Source organism: Meira miltonrushii (assembly GCF_003144205.1).
Source record: "Meira miltonrushii strain MCA 3882 unplaced genomic scaffold FA14scaffold_5, whole genome shotgun sequence".
NCBI classification, from domain to species: domain Eukaryota; kingdom Fungi; phylum Basidiomycota; class Exobasidiomycetes; order Exobasidiales; family Brachybasidiaceae; genus Meira; species Meira miltonrushii.
Window position 1 is genome coordinate 51451 of NW_020289947.1, and position 22222 is coordinate 73672.

General features: G+C 43.4%; 7 protein-coding genes across 7 annotated transcripts; 2 read left to right on the forward strand and 5 right to left on the reverse strand.

Moving 5' to 3' along the window:
- Window positions 1-886: 886 nt before the first annotated feature.
- On the reverse strand, window positions 887-5245 carry FA14DRAFT_162247 (uncharacterized protein). Its single transcript, XM_025499494.1, has one exon. It carries the CDS (start codon window positions 5016-5018, stop codon window positions 990-992), a length of 4029 nt encoding a protein of 1342 aa, XP_025352186.1. The 5' UTR covers window positions 5019-5245; the 3' UTR covers window positions 887-989.
- Window positions 5246-6464: 1219 nt separating this feature from the next.
- On the reverse strand, window positions 6465-8905 carry FA14DRAFT_192170 (uncharacterized protein). The gene has a single exon (XM_025501924.1). The coding sequence runs from the start codon at window positions 8835-8837 to the stop codon at window positions 6561-6563; it is 2277 nt and encodes a 758-aa protein (XP_025352187.1). The 5' UTR covers window positions 8838-8905; the 3' UTR covers window positions 6465-6560.
- Window positions 8906-9028: 123 nt separating this feature from the next.
- FA14DRAFT_162248 (uncharacterized protein) lies at window positions 9029-11176 on the reverse strand. The gene has a single exon (XM_025499495.1). It carries the CDS (start codon window positions 11041-11043, stop codon window positions 9148-9150), a length of 1896 nt encoding a protein of 631 aa, XP_025352188.1. The 5' UTR covers window positions 11044-11176; the 3' UTR covers window positions 9029-9147.
- Window positions 11177-11410: 234 nt separating this feature from the next.
- FA14DRAFT_162249 (uncharacterized protein) lies at window positions 11411-12860 on the forward strand. Its single transcript, XM_025499496.1, has one exon. It carries the CDS (start codon window positions 11440-11442, stop codon window positions 12793-12795), a length of 1356 nt encoding a protein of 451 aa, XP_025352189.1. The 5' UTR covers window positions 11411-11439; the 3' UTR covers window positions 12796-12860.
- Window positions 12861-13031: 171 nt separating this feature from the next.
- On the reverse strand, window positions 13032-14291 carry FA14DRAFT_174772 (uncharacterized protein; the record flags this gene model as incomplete). Its single annotated transcript, XM_025500556.1, has 1 exon — window positions 13032-14291. The coding sequence occupies one exon, from the start codon at window positions 14289-14291 to the stop codon at window positions 13032-13034; it is 1260 nt and encodes a 419-aa protein (XP_025352190.1).
- Window positions 14292-16374: 2083 nt separating this feature from the next.
- Window positions 16375-17913, forward strand: FA14DRAFT_181808 (PLP-dependent transferase; the record flags this gene model as incomplete). Its single annotated transcript, XM_025501139.1, has 1 exon — window positions 16375-17913. One exon carries the CDS (start codon window positions 16375-16377, stop codon window positions 17911-17913), a length of 1539 nt encoding a protein of 512 aa, XP_025352191.1.
- A 20-nt stretch (window positions 17914-17933) lies between these two features.
- Window positions 17934-21996, reverse strand: FA14DRAFT_82225 (uncharacterized protein). Its single transcript, XM_025502954.1, has one exon. The coding sequence runs from the start codon at window positions 21842-21844 to the stop codon at window positions 17954-17956; it is 3891 nt and encodes a 1296-aa protein (XP_025352192.1). The 5' UTR covers window positions 21845-21996; the 3' UTR covers window positions 17934-17953.
- Window positions 21997-22222: the final 226 nt, after the last annotated feature.

Consider the following 22222-nt stretch of genomic DNA (forward strand, 5'->3'; position numbering starts at 1 on the left):
GTTGCTACAAACACTTCTCAAAAGACAAATGCTTCATCATCCAAAAATCTCAAATTCAAGTATCGTATTCCCGAGAAAGTGATCCGATTGGATTTCTGGTCAAGAGCAGAGATTGAGAGAGAACGAGCATTCTCTCGTTTTTTGCAGCAAGCTCATGAGGATGTTCATCAGCCGCTTGATATTTTGGCATCCATTGCCAATGCTGAATCCGTTGCTATGAATACTTCCAATCAAAGCAAAGGCGAGCGAGGAGGAGAAACTGACGCGAAGAGGAGCGTAGAACAGATCTTTGGTTCTCAATATGCACGAACCTTGTTTCCCAATCTGGATCTTTCCACAGAGGTTGCCGAAGATGAGAAATCAAAGGTTGATGGTGAAATTGAAAGTGGAATACGTCAGACATTCGTTCCAGGTGTATATGAAGAAGAATTTGACCAAAGATCGTTGGCAATGGTTTCGCCTGCTCTCACACCTTCTCCAGCCGTTACCGAATTAACGGAGCGAATGCGCGAGGCAAAAGTAGCTGCAGATCGTATGAATGCAGAAAGTTCTGCTTCTGCCATGGAAGTGGACGTTGACGAATTATCAAAATTGCGAGCAATCAAAGCTCTGGTCGATCGTAGAGGTGCTAAGGCGTTATTGGACTTTTTATTGGCAGAAGAGGAGGGAAAAAAGGAATAGAGTAGCAAAGGGGTGCTCATTATCCAAAGATCTTTATTTTGTGCTAGCAATGCTTGCCGCTATTTATTCTATTCACAGATGCTTTATGATCTTGCCATTTTTACATCACTTATTCTGTACTATATATTATTGTAGCATCGCTGTTACACTATTCTTCAATATCAGCATTATGAAGGTTTTTCTTTTCACTCTGAGCAAACAATATAACGGGAATTATAATTCAGGTATAGTCTAATAACATATTCGCTATCTAGATTGGTAATTTGAAAGAATTGAATAAGGTATTGTCATGGTATATTTCTGTATTCTCAACGGTCAAGGTATCCGCCAAATTTGCTTCCATTTTGACCGGCAAGTGGTTTCAATGCACGACCACGATCCAAAACACTGATCCCTTTCAAGATTGCCAATTCGTTCAAAGATTGAAGTCTCTTTTGTTCTGCGCAGTGACAGCCACAATGAGAACAAGGATCGATTGGAATGAGTAAAGCATCTTCTTGTTGAGCGATTTCTTTTTCCGATAATTCAGGATCGATTTCCTTTGTTGCTAAAACATTATTATTGCCCAGATCAGGAGAACCAATTTGTTGAACAGGTTTTGCCAATCCGCTATCAATTGCAAACACACGCAATTTCACAAGTTCAGCATGCAGTTCGGTCATTTTTGCTTCAATTTCCAATGCACGCGATCTTGTAGCCGATGCTAATGACGAGATTCCATCTGCATTTGCGGAAGACATGGGTGTTGCGGTCATCGTGCCTTCAACTCGATCTTTACCGGTCAGACTAGCCGCTGTAGCCCCATGCCCAGTAGTTGGAAGGTTGGGGAATCCGCTCACCAAGCCCAAAGCGGATGAATTGTCGCTTTGCGTACTGTCCGTCGAAGGTCTTGAGGACATATGGGCAACAAAAGTGGGAGGGTTTCCATTTGCACCAGAGGTGGGAGCTCGTAATTTGGCGCCATTGACAGTTGAAGAGGGTGCTTTGAGATTATTTTGTTGAACGGGGGGATTGGATGTGATGACATCATGAGCATCGTAATAATCTGCTCCCGATGTTCCACTGTCCACTGATGCAACAGTTATGGCAGGTGAATGTGGCGCAAGGGTACGTTGAACTGCATTGGAAGGCGACAAGAATCCGTTTGGATCATTCGATTCATTTTGTCTTTCGGCATCTTCGTCACCTTCCTCTGTGACTGCCAAAGTATCAATAAAGCCAGGAGCAAATCCGCTAAACATCGAGCTCATCGGACGGACTGATAAAGTTGGAGGTGCCTGAACAGCAGTTGATTCACCTTGTTGGAACACGTTCTGCGAAGGATTGGGAGGGGCGAAAGAAGGCATAGGACCGACATTGTCTGGGTTATTGTCAGATTTCTCCTTTCCAAACCTACGCAAGAAGCCACCACTTTTCTTATTCTTCAAGCTTCTCTCGCGCTCCGAGCCAGTGATAGGTTCACCTTGGTTCAAGATGAGACCCATATTCTTCTCGGAATTGGACGTAGGCAATCCTGGTCCTGTTTCAGCGGATTGATTTGCCCTTTGTTGTTGCAAACGTGCCTCCTCCAAAGAGATCAATTTGTATGGAACGCCATCATGTGCACCAACGCTAGGCAATTTTGGCAATGAAGTGGCACCACCTTCAGCCGGCTTTGCACTTCTTTCTCCTGACCTTTGACTATCTTGTGATTGACTTCCAATGCTTTCATTCGAACGCAACTCTCCTTCTGGTCCAGTTGTTACAACTTTTGTGCGTACTTGACCTGCTTGCTGTGACTTGAGGTTCTGTTGATGCGGAACACCGGTCGAAGCACGTTCTGCGCTTCCTCCAAAGCCAAAAGTGTTTTTGTATGGCATTGCATGTTTGGGTGATGTATTACTAGAATCTTGAGAATCAGTCTTTTTGCCATTCGGAGATGCCTTTTGAATGTTAAGAGCAGGTCTTTGAGGAGAAGTTGCATCAGCTGCAGTATCTGATGAGCCTGCAACAGATCCTTCAGTTGGATTACGAGGATGTGATTCACGTGCTTTCGCATTTGAAGACATGATCATATCCATCATTTCTGCTCTATGCAAGCCTCCGTTTAATTTTTGTTGTAAGTTATGACTAGAAGATGAACCGGTAAGAGAATGTCCGTCTGCACTTGAATTGGGCACAGCTGAGCCAGACTGGTTGACAGAGTGAGTACTTGCTCCATTGCTCGTCCTTCTTTTGGGCATCGGAGGAACAGCTGTCGCTGGCACAAAGCTTGCAAGACCAGGAGAGCCATCCGACCGATGAGAAAGAGAAGAATGGGAATTCGCACTTGAATGACTCATATAAGGTGAAGATCCATTGGCTACTTGTAAATTGATATTGTTTTGATGTAAAGTAGGCGAAGGCGGTAAATGAGCGTAATCATCAGAGCTAATACCTCTGCTGAGATTGAGAGATTGTTTACGATTACCTTCTGCTGGCAGTGATGCACCTTGCGGTCCATTCTTGTTGCCTCGTTGAAACGCCTTTGCAAGACGTGAAGAGGATGCCTTTTTGGCCGGAGCAGCACTAGAAGCCAAGCCCAAACCTTTCAACATGCCTGCTGCACTTCCAGAAATGCTCTTTGTTCGTGAACGTCTAGAAGGCGCTTCATCTCCAGTAGGTGCATTTTCCATTTGTGACGAAGGCTCATCATCTAACCAGTTTGCACCTTTTGGCATACCTGCTAAGGGGCTTGAAGCTTGAGCAATTGGATTAGAAGGATTGCCCGGAAAAGCAGTAGTAGACTTTGAAGAAGGAAGTGAAATGTTTGACGCACCAGGATGGTTTGCATGGCCAGCAGGCATAGGAGATGGTGTACCTCCGTTTGAGACCGATCGATTACGGAATTGCTCCATACTTTGACGGGCCCAATTGGAAGGATTTTTCATTCCAGAAGCAAACAAATGTTCCATAGAAGGACGCGAGTGTAAACCGGAATAAGGTCCATCAGTCGATCTTTTTGCGCCAGTGCTACTTCCGCCTACCGAAGCAGAGCTATCCAAATCCAAATCATTATCCATTTCCCATGGTGCAGGAGAATTCTTTTTCAATTTTGGTCCCATACCGGTTGCGGTTGTTTGCAATCCGCCGATACCACCATGTTCACGCAATTCACGCTCTTGCACTAAACGTTCTTCTTCTTCTTCTCCGTCTGCATATGATAGGATGGGTGAACGGTTTCTTCGTCCTTTCTTGCCTCTCTTTTGAACACCATTCTGGGAACTTGGATCGGGAGAATAATGATGAGGCGGCAAAGGTGGCATCTTGGGAACCAATGTACCATCGGGTAATCTACGTTCAGGCTCGGCTGTGTTTGGTGCAAAAGTAGGCGAAGTGAGACCGGCAGAATTTGAAGAAATGCTGTTTCTACCTTCATATACACTTTGAGTATCCATCATTTCGAATTCATCATCACGAGATTGAGGTGACATATGAGAGCCCAATTGACGTATCTTATCCAAAGGTGGCGTTTGTTCCAGTGCTTGATGATGTGCATCATCATTCCAATCAGTCGCGCCTCCTTGACTGTATACGCTGCTTGTTTCTGCCATACTGATTCGATCTTTCCGTACTTTTGGATTGCTTTTGTGCGCTATCACGGATAGATCAGGAGAAGGTAAAGCGGGTATATCTGCATCATCTGTGAAATTCTTCTTCTTTCCCCTTCCAGCCCAAATGCTTGAACCGATAGAAGCTCTGCTAGCATGTCCATATGTCGTTCCTGCATCCATGTCGTCTTCACCCCAATCCTCATCGTTTTCCTCCATTTCAATTTCATCTGCGATGGGATGTGGGTTTCGCGGTGCTTTACGTTGGGGGCGAGCTGGAGCGGCCGGAAGCGAACCTTTTCGTAAAGAAGGCGACGGTAGTGGCGGCATTGTATTTGATGTTGATCTCTTTGTTGTACTGCCAGAAGTGGATAAAGTTGTAAATGTGGTATTATCATCTACGCTTCTTGCTTCATCGCTATCGAAACCTTCATCTGCATCGGCAAATTCACCTTGTGAATCTTCGTTTGAAGTATGATTACCGACAGGAGAAGGTAAACCTTTTTCGAATAAAGAAGCGCCTTTTCCTTGCCATATAACATCTGCTGCGTTGTTTGACTCTGTTCCTTGTTGTTGACGTTGTTGTTGCTTTTGTGATTGATCGAGAGCGTCTTTCATTTGTGCTTCAGCAGCTGCGATTGCGTTTGCCAATTGTTGAGAACGAGATAAAGGCAAAGTAGGAGGTGGAATTGGAGGCGGTTTACGTGTGGGAGTAGAAGATACTGTTCGCAATGGAGGAGGCCTCCTTGAAGATGCTGTAGAGGCCATTTGTAGATTGTGGGTATATTATTATGTGTGTGTATTTGTTAGGGTATAAATCTAAATCACGATAAACGCGTGATCTTTTGTTGATGATAATGATGACGACGATGATCGTTGAGAAGATGTTGAATTGAACGTTGGTATCCAATCCAACGTCAACACGTTGATCAAAACCGTTCAAAAAGGATCGTTTGACTAAAGACGGAAATTAAGTGAGAAAGCCATTGAAGATTTGCACGCTACTCTTTGTTCGCAGATCCGGTAAAGGAATGAAGAGCAGCTGTTTTAGACTATACTTTTTCTAATACCCTTGCATGTTATACAGAAGATCATACCTTTTTATTTAGAATTGACATGTAGGCATTTTATGAGTGAACAAAGCAAGTGTGCATGCATGTAGAATCAGTACATCCATCTGTTTCTATTCATTCATTTTCATGTGCGGATTCAGGATACGTGCCGTACTTGTTTGTTAGTGTCCTCCCACACCACACATACCTTTTCAATTCAAATTTCTAGGCTAAAAAATAAGAAGGAAAGAAGGTCAACCCGTATGGGGCCAAGTCATGCAGAGTGCATTATTCAATAGTCTGATTTTAGCGTGATCCTTGGGACTGAAAAGGTGCCGCGCGTGTTACAGATTAGGCAAGAAAAAAAAGACGCGTAAAGTGATCTTTCAGTTCCTTAGCGCGTTTAAAGGGGGCAGAGTAACAGTGAATGACAGTTACTCACAGTGATCTGCTCTCATTGACCCTCCGACATTCGAAAGAAGCATTTAAGAATTAGAAGGAGATCCAATACCATTCATATTTAGACACAACTCAATGACAGCCACAGCTATTATCATTCAATCTTGGCATTATACTTGTAAATATAATACTTTGAAATAAATATAATATCTGATGATAATCATATTCATCACTTAACTAGTAAGGATAACGCAAGCAAGGGGAAGATAAAATAGCGTGATGGCTTTACACTATAGAACGCGTAAAAGGGAACCCAACGCACACATTCCCCCGCATATTAATAATATAATATACATTCATCGAAAGATTTTATTCATACAGGTGATTGATGTCCGATTACAAGCTGGAAATCAGTCCCTTGTGATCATCAAATTGATAGATTTCTCTTAGGCAATTTCTCATGCAGGGCGACCCGAGTTTAATCTATTGCATGTACACTAGTCTGATTGGATGAAGATTTAAGCTTTATGTACATACATCCATTTGGCAGTTCCCAGTTCCTTTAAAGCAGCTTTAAATAGACTTTGTCCCTTACGCAAAGAGAGTAATCCAGCAAACACATATGCAAGAAGCCACTTGACTTCAATGAGAAGAATTCAGAACATAGGAACAGTGTCGCACGATTAAGACCCGGAAAAAAGCGAATCTACTAATATAATCGGCAACTAGCAATTCCTCCATCATCTGAAACCAACAAACAGATCGACAAGCATGTGACCGCAACCGGTTTAATTTACATTCACTCCAACTTCTATACGTACATTGTCAGATCCTGTATATCTATCTATAAAGGTTTTCCTTATTGGGTTTTTCTCGAGGTACTCTTTTTGGTCGTATTGACACTTTCTGATCTGGTCTTTGCTTCTTTCTTTGATCGTGCTCTCCGCTCTTTGATCAATCGAATGGCCGCTACTAAGAGCGGCATTGCTAAAGGTCCAAAAAGTGGCGTATAAACTGCATACTTGTGTTCGTCAGGGAAGTAAAGTTGGCCCAACATGGCAGGATTAAAGAAAGCTCTTGAGCTCAACAATTCAGCGCTATGGTGAAGATCCAATAAAGCCCGCAAAGGAGACAGAGGAGCTGGAACGGGTGAAGAGGATCCTTGACGTAAGATTGGTGCAGTTTGATCATCTCGCAAATCAGCAGCAGTCTGTAACATCTTCAAAGCTTGTCGTACGTCATCCTGTACTTGTGACCCAACACCAAGAATCTTAATCTTGTCCACCAGTCGGATAATGCTTGCCAACGTTCTCACGCTCTCTCGCATAGAGCCAATCGTTCTCCTACGCACCAGTGCATCTAATGCAAGCGCCAATCTTGCATCCGATGATGGCATTGCATCAGCTTCCTCTGCTTCACTGATTCCAGTAGGTCTGCGCAGACCCAAAAGAGATCGCAATTGCTTGTCGAAAGAGGTGAATGCTTTGTCCAGATCGTTCGAGTTGAGGAAATTCAACATCTTTCCGTTATACTTGTCACTATGCACACCTTCAGCTCTTCCCACCTCATGACTTTCATGACCAAGATTGTACAACGAGACACCTCCCCATTGCGGCACAAGCCATCCAGTTGCGGCACTTATGTTGCTATTCTGTTCATCTGCTGCAATTCGTAATGGCCTGTGAGATGGTTTGGGAACATAGACGACAAAGTGAAGCGTACGCTCCTTCTGTCGGATAAGACTTTCCAGATCCATCTCTTGCTCTTTTTGTGACTCGATTTCAGCTTCAGATTGTGAGATCTCATTACCACTCGAAGAGAGACCCCATTCTCCTGCATTTACAAAGATTTGCAAATCATCTTGACGTATCAAATTGATGATATCCTTTTCCACTACTTCAGGTACGTCAGCTTTGACTTCACTTTTTGAGTCTTCTTCATCAAGTAGATCATCGATTTCATCCTCGTTCTTGCCATCATCATCGCCTTTTCCATCGTCTGTGACCGCACTAGGAACACTCTTCCTTCTCCTCCTTCTGGATTTGGCCGATCTTACATTTGCTGCTTCCAAGATCTTGGGTATCTCTAATTCAACTGGCTGGAATTGCAGAGGAGCATACCATATCGTTTGCATTTCCGTCACTAGTTTATGTGTGCCATATAAAGCCTCTGTCAATGGAGCAATCTTTTTCTTGAAAATGCTGCTCACTTGCTTCTCGTCCCATCCTGCCACTCCGCTAGACAGTTGCCTCTTCGAAGTGGTACCACGATGCCCCTTGGGAGGCTCTGTAGAAGAGACATCTTCGTTGACCAATGTGAACACCATTCGAACATTGCGGGTATATGGAATCTGTCGTTTATCCATCTCCAAGACACCAATTCGTTGCAACACATTTTCAGTGGATATCGATCCATGCGATGCTTGTCCGATGGTAGCGAATGATTCTTGGAAGAACAAATCACGATATGGTAATTGCAAAAAGCGCGATAGTTGCGATGCCAATGACCAGGCCACCTCTCCGTGCGGTCTACCTTCCAGAGGGTAGGCTGAATTGATGGTGAAATGTCGGGTAGTGGAAGTGGACAAGAATGATTCTGTAGCATCTCCATGTGCGATTGTGATGACATAGTGTAAACTACTTGGTTCCAATTTGCCCACCTCATTCATGCGTACGTTCCAATCTATACAAGCAGCATGTTCGAGCGGGATCGGTTGTTCAACCTCTTGAAAGGTTTCCGTGCCATTGATTGTATGCTGAACCTTTTCATTCGTCCAAACTCCATCTCCTGCGGCTTTCAGAGCTTTTGCTAAATCTTGTGCTACAATTGCTTCATGTTCACGAGCCACGATCCCGGCAGGCAATCGAAGGGTGAGCGTATGTCTAAATCGAACTGGACAAGGTAAAGTTGCTTCCCATCTTTGTACATCTTCACGTGGTAGTGGTAATCGTTCGATCGTTGTTGTCTGAAGCCAGAATGGCAATGAAAGAACGACAGTCGTATAGAAGCATATCAAAATCCAAGCTCTTGTCTTTAATGTTTGAAAGATTGGCTTACTTGACGTCCAAGTGATTAATGATTGTTCCTCATTTTCCTCCGAATGACCCTTTTGGCTTAGATTGCCACTCCTGTTCATATTTGGTTGTGCTCGAGAATATCTCAATGCCACCTCATCAATACAGCCGAGGTCAGCTGTACTTCGATCGTAGTTTTAGGTCAAGTGTTTGTGGGTGGATACAATCTTCTTAAACGTGTGTGTGGCAGCCGTGCATGCAGGCGTTGGCGACCCCGCTCTAGCTCCTTACGCCCTTCACGCGTATTGGATTCCGATTGCAAGAGATAGTCATATCAATGTTGAAGAAATTGGATACAATATATGAATACATGTTATGATACAGGATACATGGACGGATAAAATACACATTAAAGAAAAGCAAGAAGCTTGTTTAGCATTCTTCATAGCGAGATGATTTCGATTTAAACGCTTTAGCAAGTTGTTCGCCAAAAAGAAGTCCCATTGTTGAGAGAGAACTTTTGCTAGTAGTAAATGTTCCAACGTGTCCTTCTCGCAGCAGTCTTCGTCTCTTTCTAGCTCTGCAAATGCTTTCAAAAGGCATTTCACAAGCTTGATCGCTATGATCATAATTTGATGCGAATGAATCATCGACCCAAATAACATCCTCCATGGCGTCATTGTCAGAAACATTTTTGAAGCTAGAAGGACCGAACAACGTGTAGCATTTCTCTACATCTTTATGAGATCCTTTCGTTGGCTTTTCGATCATTGTCGTTTCGCGATCTGTTCCACCATTCCCTCTCGATCGAACCCGTTTGCTTTTCTCTTTAGCTTGAAGTTCTTGCTCTTCTTGTGCTTTTGCTCGAACATATTTCTCAATCTTATACCAATTCTTTTTGGACTTCAGCATCTTTTGCACAGTACTTTGCACTTGAGTACCTGGCAAATTACCACCACAATGCTCTGCCCAAACGCTTTCTTCTTGCATCTCTTTGATCCGCTCAAAACGTTTGTTCTTATCCAACGTGATTGTATCTCTGCGCAAAAGGCTCGCAACACTTTCGTACGTTTGTTCATACTTTTTAGCACACAAGTGCAAATGACTGATCCGTTTGGGTCCAGTTGCTGTTTTGCAGATCCTTTTGCTCTTATTGACAATGTTGCCATCCTTATCTTCACTCAATGCTGGCCAAAACGCTCTACACAAAGGACAATTGGCCAAATAGAGAAGAGATTTTTGCATCTTTGCCTTTTCCTCTGGATTGATGAGATTTGGGTCAAAATATTTCGTCTGTGACTTGGGCAATTTCTCCAATACAGAATCACTAGACGTTGTACCTTCTGATGGTGCATAAATCGGACGCTTCTCATCACGAATACCAAGCTTCAGGATTGCATCGTCGCCATCCACTTTATGGGTTTTGGACTGCACTTTCGGGGCAATTTTAACTTTGTGGAAGAAGAAGTCATCATCATCATCTAAAGATTGAGCTTGCATCTGTTCATTTTTCATATCAGTAAAGAGAATTTTCGGAACTTCGAGATGCACGTCAGGTTCAATGGTGCTTTCTTCTTTTGCCTTTTTGACAGATTTTTTTGCTCTTTTTGCTGTTGGTTTGGGTTTTGGAATCACGTCAGACTCAGCTTCTACTTTTGCGCTGGTTTCCGACTTCTTCTTCGTTGGTCTACGTGGCTTGGGTCTCGAAGAGGGCTTTTCGACTTCGACAACAGTCTCTCTCTCGGTCAACTCTTCCACAACTTTACTACTTTCTGCTTTTACTGCTTTTGCCCTACTTTTTCGCTTTGCTGGCGGCTTCTTTGCTTTGCTGGCTGGCGGTGTGGGTTGCTGTCCACAAGGCGGTAGAGGAAGTGGTTCATCTGGAAGGATACCTATCAAGTCGGATTCTTCAAATACATTTTCATCTGTATGTGAAAATTGCGATAGATGTTGTTCGAATATTTGCAAGTTGAGTCTTTGCTTTTCAGAAACGAAATCCATCTCATCTTCCTCATCTAGATCGTAGAATGGACGAAACTCCTTCTCTTCCAATGCTTCGCTGAATGGTACAGCATCATTGATTCTATCGATAAGCACTTCTGAATCGATGTTTCGTGCACTTGTGGAAGGAGAAGCTTTCTGACTCGAGCGAGGAATGGGCAAGGGTACTTCATTCCACAACGGCGTCTTTGCACTGTATGAGTTCTCAAGCTGGTCGAGCTTTACTTGCGATGATGATGCAAACGGTACATTCTCCGTTCCACGATAGATTGGAAAAGTGGATGATCGTTCGTTCACGTTTGCGTTAATTGTCTGTAAGATGTCCATCTTATAAGTCTCCATCCTTGGATTGTTTGATAGTGCCTCAAATTATAGGTATTGTCACGTAGACATCATTCTGATTCTAGTCATCATTTATGTATCTCTTCAGCTTTGATGGTCGGATGGGATGATGGCATTGATTGTGGCTGAAGGAGAAGTAAAAATCCAATCTTCAGGGTCTCCCCGCTAAATGATGCTTATGTGAGTTTAGCTGAGTAATTGAATGAATGCACGCGTTAAACACACACACACTCACAACTCTACACAAGCTTAGGCGGCGCGTCAAGTAACAGAACAACACAATCACCACTCAAACGCGTTGATTGTTAAATTTGGTGTTGATCTATTGGAACAATCAACACATCAAAACAATCTCTGTTCTAGACACCATCTCACACAACAATGTCTTCAGCAAGTACATCTTCACAGCAGCCTCATCAAGCTCGAAAAAGTAGAAGGAGTAGTGATAAGCCTCTAAGGGAGATTGATGCAAATACAGAACCTAAGAGCAGCAGAAAAAGCAAAAGAGCATCCACATCAACAGAAGATGTTCAAGAAATCGTAAAGAGCTTATCCAATCGTATTGAATCGAATTCATTGCTGTCGCTTCAGAAGTCATTACAGTCAAATCTGCTTCAGAGATCTACCAAACGTCGACGTCGATCAACTCAAAGTCCCTCTCGTAGAGCAAACAGTGACGATGCTGGACTAGGTGATGCCCAGGATATTCACTCATTCCTCGATCCAGCTTGGGAATCTTTCAAGCAATGGCCAAGCGGATTGGAGGAAGAAGAACGTGCGATTGGTGATTACTTCAGAAGATTAAAGATGATCCAACTTGAACAGGAAACTCGATCAATATTCGTGCATGATACCAATGATGATACCCAAACAGTTTATACAGTATCTGATGTTCGTCAGCTAGAGACAGAGGTACGAGAGCTGAAAGCACAGCTACAAGCGAGGAAACTCAAGGCAAAAGAAATACGAAAAGAGATCGAAGGTCTTTGCGAACAATTTGGCAACTTTGAAGAACTTGATTTTGGAGTACGAGAAGCACAAACATTGCTCAATCGCATACAAGATATTGAGCTTGAACTTGCTCGGCTAAAGGCTGTTCGTGGAATTGGAGCAGAGATTGAAAAAGGTCAAAATGGCACAATTGTTCCTGCAATCGGAACATTCACACAAGAAGAAGCGGAAGATGTTCTTAATGAGCAATTGATCGAAATGGAAAGCTTAGAGATGAATCAATCCAACCTTCTCAAAGCGATCGAAAGTGCAAAGAGACAGCTGGCAAGCAGCATGCAAACTGTTGACAGGCTCAATGCCGAAAAGAGTGCTGCTGAAAAGCTTGCTCGAGAAGCCAAAGCTGGAGCCGAAAAGCAAAGGGATCGTAAAGTGGAAGCAATTTGTCGTGATCACAGAGCACGTATAAGGCTGTTCCAGGGCTTGATGGGTGTTCAATCGATCGATGCACCGACCGAATCAAGCATGCGTATATTATACACAGTCACCAACAAAGCTGCCAGGCAAGTCTGTGAAGAGGTTGCAGTGATCATCCATTTCGATACCCTTGGCGGCCAGATGTCTTCGTTTGAATTCGAAACAGCAAGCGGACGTACATTGACAGATCGAATCGCGATTAAAGGCTCCACTATCCGATCAAATATGGAAGATGCAATGCATGCGAATGATGTCAGCCTCTTCATTCAAGCTGCACTTTTGTGCATCGAGTCAATGGACGTCAACGAGTAATGTTGGACGAAATGGCGTCAATAAAATGTACTATAGCTAACTCTTCATTGTCACGAACATTTTCTGTCAATTCATTTAATTCAGAGTAATTACAAGAGATTGATTTTCAGGAAAGTTGAAGTTGTCTTAAGAGAACGAATTGGGAATGTAAATCTACGAATGAAGCTTTGGGATACCAAACGCACCTCGACATATAACTTCGAAGCCGTGCGCTCTCAAACGCCCACAATACACCTTTAGTCAGATGAGCTATACTCCTCCGTTAAGATTGATGTAGTACTTTGGAAACGTGAGTTCCCCTCCAGTGCTTTATGGAATACAGCACAAACAGCTTCGAAGCTTTTGGGCATACTGCCGTAAACCATGGCTAGGTCAGGTTCATCACGGCATGCACGTAACAGACAGTCAACGATGTGAATGTCTGCAGCGTATTGACCTCCTAACGCATATTGACATTTACGTAATTTTGTGATGAGAAGTTGTAAATTATCTGACTTGCTCTTTGTAGGATTCTCGCTCACGACTGATTTGAACGTGATATTTGCCCAAATAAAACGATGAAGTTGCTTTCTTTCAGCTGTTTCGAATTGATCCTTCAAAGCTTCTACCATCTGATCGAATGCCCATTCATCCTTAAAACTATCACGAGCAAAACAGTCTGCTTGTTTACGAAGGATAAATTTGAAACAACAAGGCCAATTTTCGGATTTAATTTGCAGAATATTCATGCACCATTTGAATTCAATAATCTTGTAATCGAGATTATCAAATAAATCGCCAGTGTAATCGTTCTCACTGCGCCAGACTTGAGCGAAGCTAATAAGGCAGTCTGCTTTCGTACGGTCCAATTCAATAGTTTTATCTAATCTTGTCACGTCCATGGTAGATCTTACAGTTGCGTTGCTGAGAGGTAATGTTTCAAGTTTTGTTTCACTTTTCACTTCATCTTGAATGTGTTCTTCAGCAGAAGCGTCTGCCTCCTTTACTATCAATTGTGAATACTTTGTCACGAGAGCTGCCAGGATGTCTTCTGGTAAAAGCTTATCTGCGATGACTTCTTGTTGGAATGCAAGCGAGAGATCCTTGAAGCTTCGTTTAAGATCCTCCTTATCCCAATCTGGTGCAGCTTCACGCTTGCTGTTATAGCCAAGGTTAAAGCGTACTGAACCAAGCTCGACTAGATTCACACCGCGATAGCGCAAGGTGTTCTTGAGTGCTTCGAGGAAGACTTTAGAAGTTTTATTGAAATTATCATATGACCAATTTCCAAAATCCTGCCTATATTCTTTGAAGATACGCTTGCTACTACCGTCACAGCTATGATAAAAAATCGCGCTCCCAAGTACGAATGTGTTGAATTCATATGTATGCCAATCCTTCTCCATAGGTTGTAACGCACATCTTGGCGATAGAGCACCTAGAAGAGAAGGATCAAGATCAAGTTTACTGAGCCAGCCCTTCAACAATGATACTTGCTGACTTGTCATTTGAATCATCTCGGTGTCCAGCTGCGACTGTCGGGCGAGCAGAAATGAATAAATTCAATAGGAAGAGAAATCGAGAAAGTCGAGGATATGGACGTGAGAGAAAGAATCAAATGCGAAAGGAACCAGCTAGGGCATGGATAAAGAGGAGAAGAATTTTCATCCCTACATCATCAGAATTATATTGACAAATGTGCCAGTCGGTGTAAGAAAGAAGCGAGGGCTGAAGTTTCAGCTGAGAATCAAACTACGGCACGGTTAAGACAAATTGGGTGATGGAAATTGCGTGCTGAGCAGTTCACACCTGAAGAATGTGATCATAACAGGAACACCGAATAACGAGTTATATGTGATAACATTTCTGCCCTTAGAGAAGGAGTTTAAGAGCCTACGGTACTACAGAAGTGAGAAATTAAAGATTTCTGAATGATACTCGAAAGAAGGGATAGACCTAGCTCCGAAGAGGTAGATCACTGAAACTTCCATATTTATGTAGGTATATCACTTTGGTATGGTCGTCCCTTCTCAGGTCTTTCCTGAATCAAATATAATTAGAAAGTGGCCAAACAATTTTCAATTTGTTGATTCGAAGAATGAAGAGTAAGATATACAAGGGTTGTGCTGTTTTGTCTGCATGCTTACAGCTACTCAATTGTGAAACACTTCTTTCTAAGATTAAGGGCAGCAGAACACTATTCATCATTACTAAAAACGGCCTTAGAGTTAGATCAATCAATAGTTTAAAGTAATAATCTAATCTCGGCGCCTTAATTTTCGACTTGACTCGGATCCGTGACCAGCCTTAGGTTCATTTCGCCTATATTCCTTGTTTCCTTCAGAAGCACTAGGTAATGCTATGTCTCCTGATTTTTGGTCTTTTGATAATTAAGCTGATAAGAAGTCTTCTAGCAAAAGTTTTCGTAAGTTAACCTCTTTTTAGAAAGCGGGCGACAGCTTCATAAAGCTTTATTTGAGGTCTTCCTTATTCCAGCTCAGTGGCTAATAAGATTTACAGAGCGCAGAAAGCTGAGAACGTAATATACCAACATTCGCGGTTTATACACCACGATAAAGTAGAGTGTTTTTAAGTACTTCAAGGAAGACTTTCGAAGTTTTTATAAATATAAAGTGTGCCTTGTCTTCAAAGTCCTCCTTAAACTCTGCAAAGAGACTTTTGCTATCGCCACCATAGCTATGATAAAACGCTGAGCATTGAAGCACGTATGTATTCAGTCTTTCAGGACTCTCGCGTAGGAAAAGTGGTTTAGGGAGAGACTCCGGTGACAAGAAGAGCAGCAAAGATTCATCGAGATCAAATTTTTTGAGCCAAGCCTTTACCATTGACAAGGATTTCTCATACTTCATCGTTGCTGCTTCTCGACCAATTGACATCGGATACATGCTTTCAGAAGATCGTATGCTTGGAAATAGCGCGGGACAAAGATTTCTGATACTTCCTACGAGGTAGGAGGCCGTTCTTTTTGAAAGAGAAGTGTTGTGACTAATGAATTTTAAAAGTAAACGTAAACAGAAACAACTAAGAGAGCAGCTCTGATTGATTGCTGGAGGAGAGATACATAGAAGAGGAAGAAGTTGTTGGACAAGTAAGATCAACTTTATATGTTTCATGTGCGAAAGAATACTGATCGGTGTGAAAGACAAACTAAGGGCTAAATTTTCAGTTGGAAACTGAGAACGGCATTGGACCAGCAAGAAGTAAGACAAATTGAGCTGTCGAAAGTATGTGCTGAGCAGGTCTCATGAGGATACTCTTTCAGCTTGACAAGACTGAGCCAAGCGTGTTATTTCTTCCGACATGGGATGGAAGAGGAAGAGTTTGAAAGTTGAGAGTGTAATTAGAAAAAGAGCGGCGAGGCGCGTGAGGTCGAAAGAAGGCGTACACCCTTCCCCCCACGCTTATCGATGCAAAGCATGATGAAAGGCACCAATGTGTTACTTTTCGCCTTTCTGTTCTTACTACGAAGTCTTCAAGAAGTACGAATGGCATATTCGAATGCATTCACGCAACAGTATCATCATTATAAGATTGTTGCAAAACTTCAACAAGTTCAACTCGTATAGCCGCACTTACAAAATGTCTTCGGTTACCCAAACTTCTTCTCCCGCTTATGGGTTGAACAAACAGCTTAGCATAAATACACCCGAACCGCCTGTTCCGATGGCCAAGGCATGGGCTGCTAGCTACCCAAGTAAATCATCTCCGTTTCATGTAAAGAATGCATCTGAACCACTGCAGCCGCTACTCAACCTTGCTCAAGGTGTTCCAGGACACGCTCCCCAAAAGAGGTTGTTAGATTGCATGGATGAAGAACGTAATGCCAAACCAATGGAAACGCATGGCTATGGTGGTGTGTTTGGAGATGAACAACTTCGTAAAGCTTTAGCTGCAGACATCGTCAAAAGATACGGAGGTGATGTGTCTTCCAATGAAGTAGCCATCACTGCTGGAGCAAATCTAGCAGCAGCCGTCACTTTTCATTCTCTCGCCAGTCCTGGAGAAGCAATCGTATTGCCAACACCGTGGTACTTCAATCATCAAATGACTTTGGCATCTCTTGGTATCAACGTTATCCCCTTGTCCACAAAAGCTCCTTCTTTTATACCGCAACCAGAAGCACTCAAAGAATTGCTAGACAAACATAATGGAACGCAAGGAACCAAATCTAGGATAAAGGCTGTCGTTCTTGTCACTCCAAACAACCCCACAGGAAGCATATATCCGGCTTCTCTGCTTCGAGAATTTGCGGAGATCTGTCGTTCCAACAATATTGCGCTGATCTTGGATGAGACATATAGGGATTTCCTCTTGGAAGGAGACGGAAGTGCAAAGGCCACTGCGAATGAGTCATCAAAGCAGCGACCATTGGCGAAAGCACATGATCTATTCGAGTTGAGCGGCAAAGAGAATTGGCGGGACTGTGTGATCTCAATACACTCCTTCTCCAAATCATATGCGATTCCAGGTCATCGTCTAGGAGCGATAATTGCTCACCCTTCTTTATTGATAAGCGAAGAAGTTGATCAAGATGGGATTAAACGAACACGATTTGGCAGCTTTGCAAAAAGCTTGGACAATATGCAAATTTGTCCACCCAGAACAGATACTCAACGTGCAGTGGCGAGATGCATTCAAGATGAAGAACATCAGCAATGGCGTTTGGATATCGCTAATGATTTAGCACAGAGGCGAAAGACTTTCTTTTCGTCCCTCGAGACAGCGATCACTTTCGAAGATGTGAAAAGACAGCTCAAGATTGATGGACAGGCAGAACTGATCGCCTCTTTGGAATCATTGAAGGACATTAGCTCCAACAAAAGCGTATCACCGAAAGAACTGGGATGGGAAGATCTAAGTGCGGGTGCGTATTATGCATACGTTCGACATCCTTTCGAATCAACTCCGAGTGAATTGGTTGCTAGAGGCTTGGCTGCTCTCGTGGGAATCGTAGTTCTCCCCGGATCATTCTTCCGACCACAAGAAGAAGCGCAAGATGATCGTGATCTACGATTTAGCATTGCCAATGTAGAAAGTGCAAAATTGGAGACACTAGCTGCTCGACTAATCTTGTTCACGTACCTATGGAGAGTTCAGAAAGCTGGATGGGGACTATAAAGATGACTTGTATGCTTATTGTACACTATGAATTGCGTATTTACAAGATTCTACTTGCACTGCTACCACCAAGCCAATCGCTCAACACTTCTCCCGCCAATGCGACAGGTCGGATTGCCTTTGAAGCTGCACTCGGCTCGGTCAGTTGCATACAGGGCATTTCAAGCGCAGGCATAACAATTGGATGTGCTAATTGCACTTCATAGGGCGAAGGCAACAGTGGGCCTCGTGCTTGTGAGGCTGAAGTCGAGATAGAACTTTCATTGCTAGTTTGACTATTGCTTGCTGTATGATTTGCCGATCTAGAAGAAGGAGTACCCAATGCATCTCCTACCTTGCTTCTAGCAGTTTGTAGATGGTGTAGAATATCTTTGTAAAATGCGATCTGTTCGTCCAACATTTCACGAGAAAGTGCGTTCCAATCCTGAACACGTTGAGCATGGATACGATCCATCTCGCTCAATGTCACATTCAAAACTGTTTCAGATCTGATTGCCATGCCTTCTGCTACCTTGGAGTGTAAATGCGGTTCTTCGTTACTTGCTCTCTTTGCCTTTGTATCTTGTGTTGCTTGATGAGCATCTTCGCTGGCTTTCTCACCTGTTGCTGCTCTATACATTGCCAATGCATTTCGATGAACTTCTATTAACGGCTGTTGTTGTTGATGCGCTTTTGCCAAATTATGCATTCGATCATGAACGTCAAACAAGCTACCCTCAGCATGTGATTGATAATCATTTGCTACCACTTGGAAAGCCTCTGCAGTGATTTGCATTGCGCTTGTCAAACGACGACACTCTTGGCAACCTTCTCTCCAGCACCATGCACGATCTTCGTTCGTTGCTCCACTAGGACCACGTTTGCCAACATTACCCATTGGGGGCAGGAAGCCTTGATTTAGCATACGTGAGGGTGATTTGATCATACTTCCGTTGGCATTAGAAGAGTGACTTGAACTATCCCCTGCATCAGAGCCTGTGATCAGCCTCAAGATGGACAAGGATAGCTGTCTGTACGATTCGCTACTTTTTGTGGTGGTCGAGCGGAAGCCTTTGTATGTGTTCAAAACTCCGCTTCCTTCGTTGACGTTGGACATACACCTTTCATACATTTCGCTGAATTTCGTCATTTGTTTTGCCTCCAACTCTGCTTCATTTGCCTCAAAATTAAACATCGGATGAGAAGTAGAAGTGAAGATATGACTTGCAGGAGTCAATTGATCATACCTGAACATTTGATTTTCCTTTTGAACCATTTCTTTTGCTGCTTGTAACCATTCTTCTCCTTCTTCTTCTGCTTCCAGAAAGAACCGAACGCCAGCATCTTTTGACAAAGATGGATGTCGAACGACACAAGATAGCCAGCTTTGTAAATGCCTTCTTCTCCTTTCCACGAAAATTTCATCAAATCTGGCCAATCTTCCTGCTCCTTGGTTGGTACTTGGCATTGGAGGAAAGGTGAGCATGATTGATGGGTAATATTTGCACAAGTGATTGGCCAACCAACGGAATTGGTTGAACCTTCTATAAACACTTGAAGTCATCGAAGGTTCTTCTGGTCTTTTGAATGGGTCCAAAAGTAAGTCTTGCACCTCAGCCTGCTCTTCTGAAGCAAGGACAAAGGATGTGTGTACAACATAGGCTGTATACTCTTTTCCAAGATCGTCAACATGCACTTCTGGAGAATGTACCTCAACGATTAGGCTAACACCATCACACTTCCAAGCAGGTCCACCATGATAGCCGTAAGAGATTGCGAATTGTTGCTCTTTATCTTCCGTAGCTGGCTCGATAGCTTTCTTCGCAGATGGATCAGAGAGAATGTAGCCCTCTACGCCACTTGTGACGAAAGGTGCAAATCTGTTCAGCGATCGACCTCCAAATATTCCTGGCGGTTTCCATGACGAAGATGCGGTTTCTGTAGACACGTTTGTTTCCATTGACGTATCTGCACCGACATTCGCATCGTTTGCCGTCAAGCTTGGCTCAGATACACTGTTGGAGACGCCACTCATGTTGCTGTCGTTTGATGTCAAATCCATCGATTCTGGTCGCACCTCTTCTACGGATGCTTCACGGATTGGAGCTTGGATCCTTGATCCAGACACAGCTCGGAATCCAGACTGCGGATGAGGAGTCACTGTTCCAGTTTGTTGTTTCATTTGCGTCAAAAGCTGTAAAGCACCTTTGCTTTCAGCAAAAGAAGAAGACATTTGACCTACTCCTGATGCAGGCCTAGACAAATCCTGACGTGAACGAATGTTTTGACTTTCATCACGGTTGCCCGAATTGCTGGTTGCGCTAATGGAACTGTGAGATCGTATCATCGGAACAACAAGAGAGGTGCTACTTCCTTCGGCTGTCTGAGTACTGGTAGGGGCGACATTTGGTGAAACGGTGAATTCCTGTATGTAGGTATACCAACCTTGAGGGATCAAGCCCTTTGTCCACACATTCTTTTGTTCGGCAGCTGCAAGACTCCAACCATCCTGAACATCCTCCTTCAAAATTTCAAATACCTGACCTGGCGCAAGACTTAATTCATTAAATCGAGGTTCACCTTCAAATTCGTATAAAGCCCGTGCTTGTCTTCCTGTACCTCTTTCCACTTCCCGTCGCCTAGAAGACAGATTTGATTTACTGACGTTGGGCTGTGCTACGTTTAACTCTGAGACTGGCTGCACAGTAGATGAGAAAGCGGTGTCAGGGACACGCAATTCACATGCAGCCTGACTCTTTTCTTGCGTCGGGGTAGCGATTGAAGCAACTTCTTCTTTCTCCGTTGCTTCTGCTTGACCTTCTTCTATATCTGATACCTTCAATACTACACTCTTTGGACGAATTGGAGGAGGACCGGCAACGAGCATCGGAAGTCCACGAGATTGAAGAGGCAGACCTGTCTTTGTGTCCGCCTCTTCGGACTCTTTGATACTTGTTTTGGATACGTTGATCTTGCTTTTCTCTCCGAGTATTCTGCTCAGACCACCTTTTGAACCACTGCATGGGCTTGCACGTTCAAATGCACTTCCATCACGGGCATGCATCCAATTCTTGCGAGGTGTGCTTTCGTGCTCGATTCCATGTGATCCCTGAGATCCACTTCCATTGCCTGGACTATGGACATCGTCCTCATCAAAGTCATCCTCAAATGTTGACAAACGAGAAAGTATTGAAGGCTCTCGGGATCTGATCGTGCCTTCTTCTGATGAGCAAATCATAGAAGGTTGACGAGCAGTGTTACTACTGTCCTCTCTAAGATGTGTTCCTTGCGGATCAATCTGTTCGCCATCGCTTAGCATGAATCCTAATGTTTCATTCTTTCCTGGTTTGATTGTAGCCACCTGCTTATCGTCTTCGTATGTATCAGTTGATGAAGATGGAGACCTTCGTGTCTTTGTTGGTGTTTCTACTTCATTCATGCTTGGTTGGATTGTATCTCTTTGACTTCTTCCTATTGGATCTTGTCGTATGGTAAACGAACTCTTAGCATCCAAGTTCATCGAATCACTTCCGGGTATCGTAAGAGGTGCAAAGATATCTACTAATCCAGGTTTGCCCGGGATTGGACTTGGCGTTTGCCTTGCCGTTCCCCAAGCTGCATTTTCATCTTCCTCATCATCATCTGTTGAGCTTTCTCTTGAGGTCCTGAATGTGTCATGAGCATATTGTGAAGAAGTCAGATTATTCTTGCGAGAGTGTCTTTGAGTGGTGCTTGTTGATGCAATCGATTGTCTTTGTGTTTGTTGCTTTATGTAGCTCTTCAATGCGTCTGAATTGAGAGTGCCTGTGAATGCTGTCGAGAGATGGTTTGGTTTTGGAGGTGGAACAGGCTTAAAAGTGCTTTTGAATGTTGAATTCGATTGCAATGCGATCGAATTGAGATTTCTTTCGGATAGAACATTCATTGTGGAAGTTGAAGAGGATGCCATCATGAATGCTTCTCTCTCACCTCCCTTCAACGGTTATGAGATGTTACCACCAGAATCCAATTGCCGGTCTCTGATGACTTGATGGCCAAGAGCAACTCTCAGATCTAGAGGGATATCATCAATTCTATTTCCTAGCTCACTTTCTCCACCATCCTATATGCACCTTCATGTATGTACTCACTAAAGCTTGAAATGAGCCCCTGAGTCAAATCTCGGCAAATAAGCAAAACACAAAAAATTAAGCTTTTCATGCAAGTGTTACTTCAAGTGCAGTAACGCGAAACATACGCGTCAGTCCACGCGGAAGCATTTTCCTGTTTAGTGAAGAGGTTCGTGAAGTCAACTTCTGAAATGGAAGCGGAAATCGGGAGAAAATGAAAA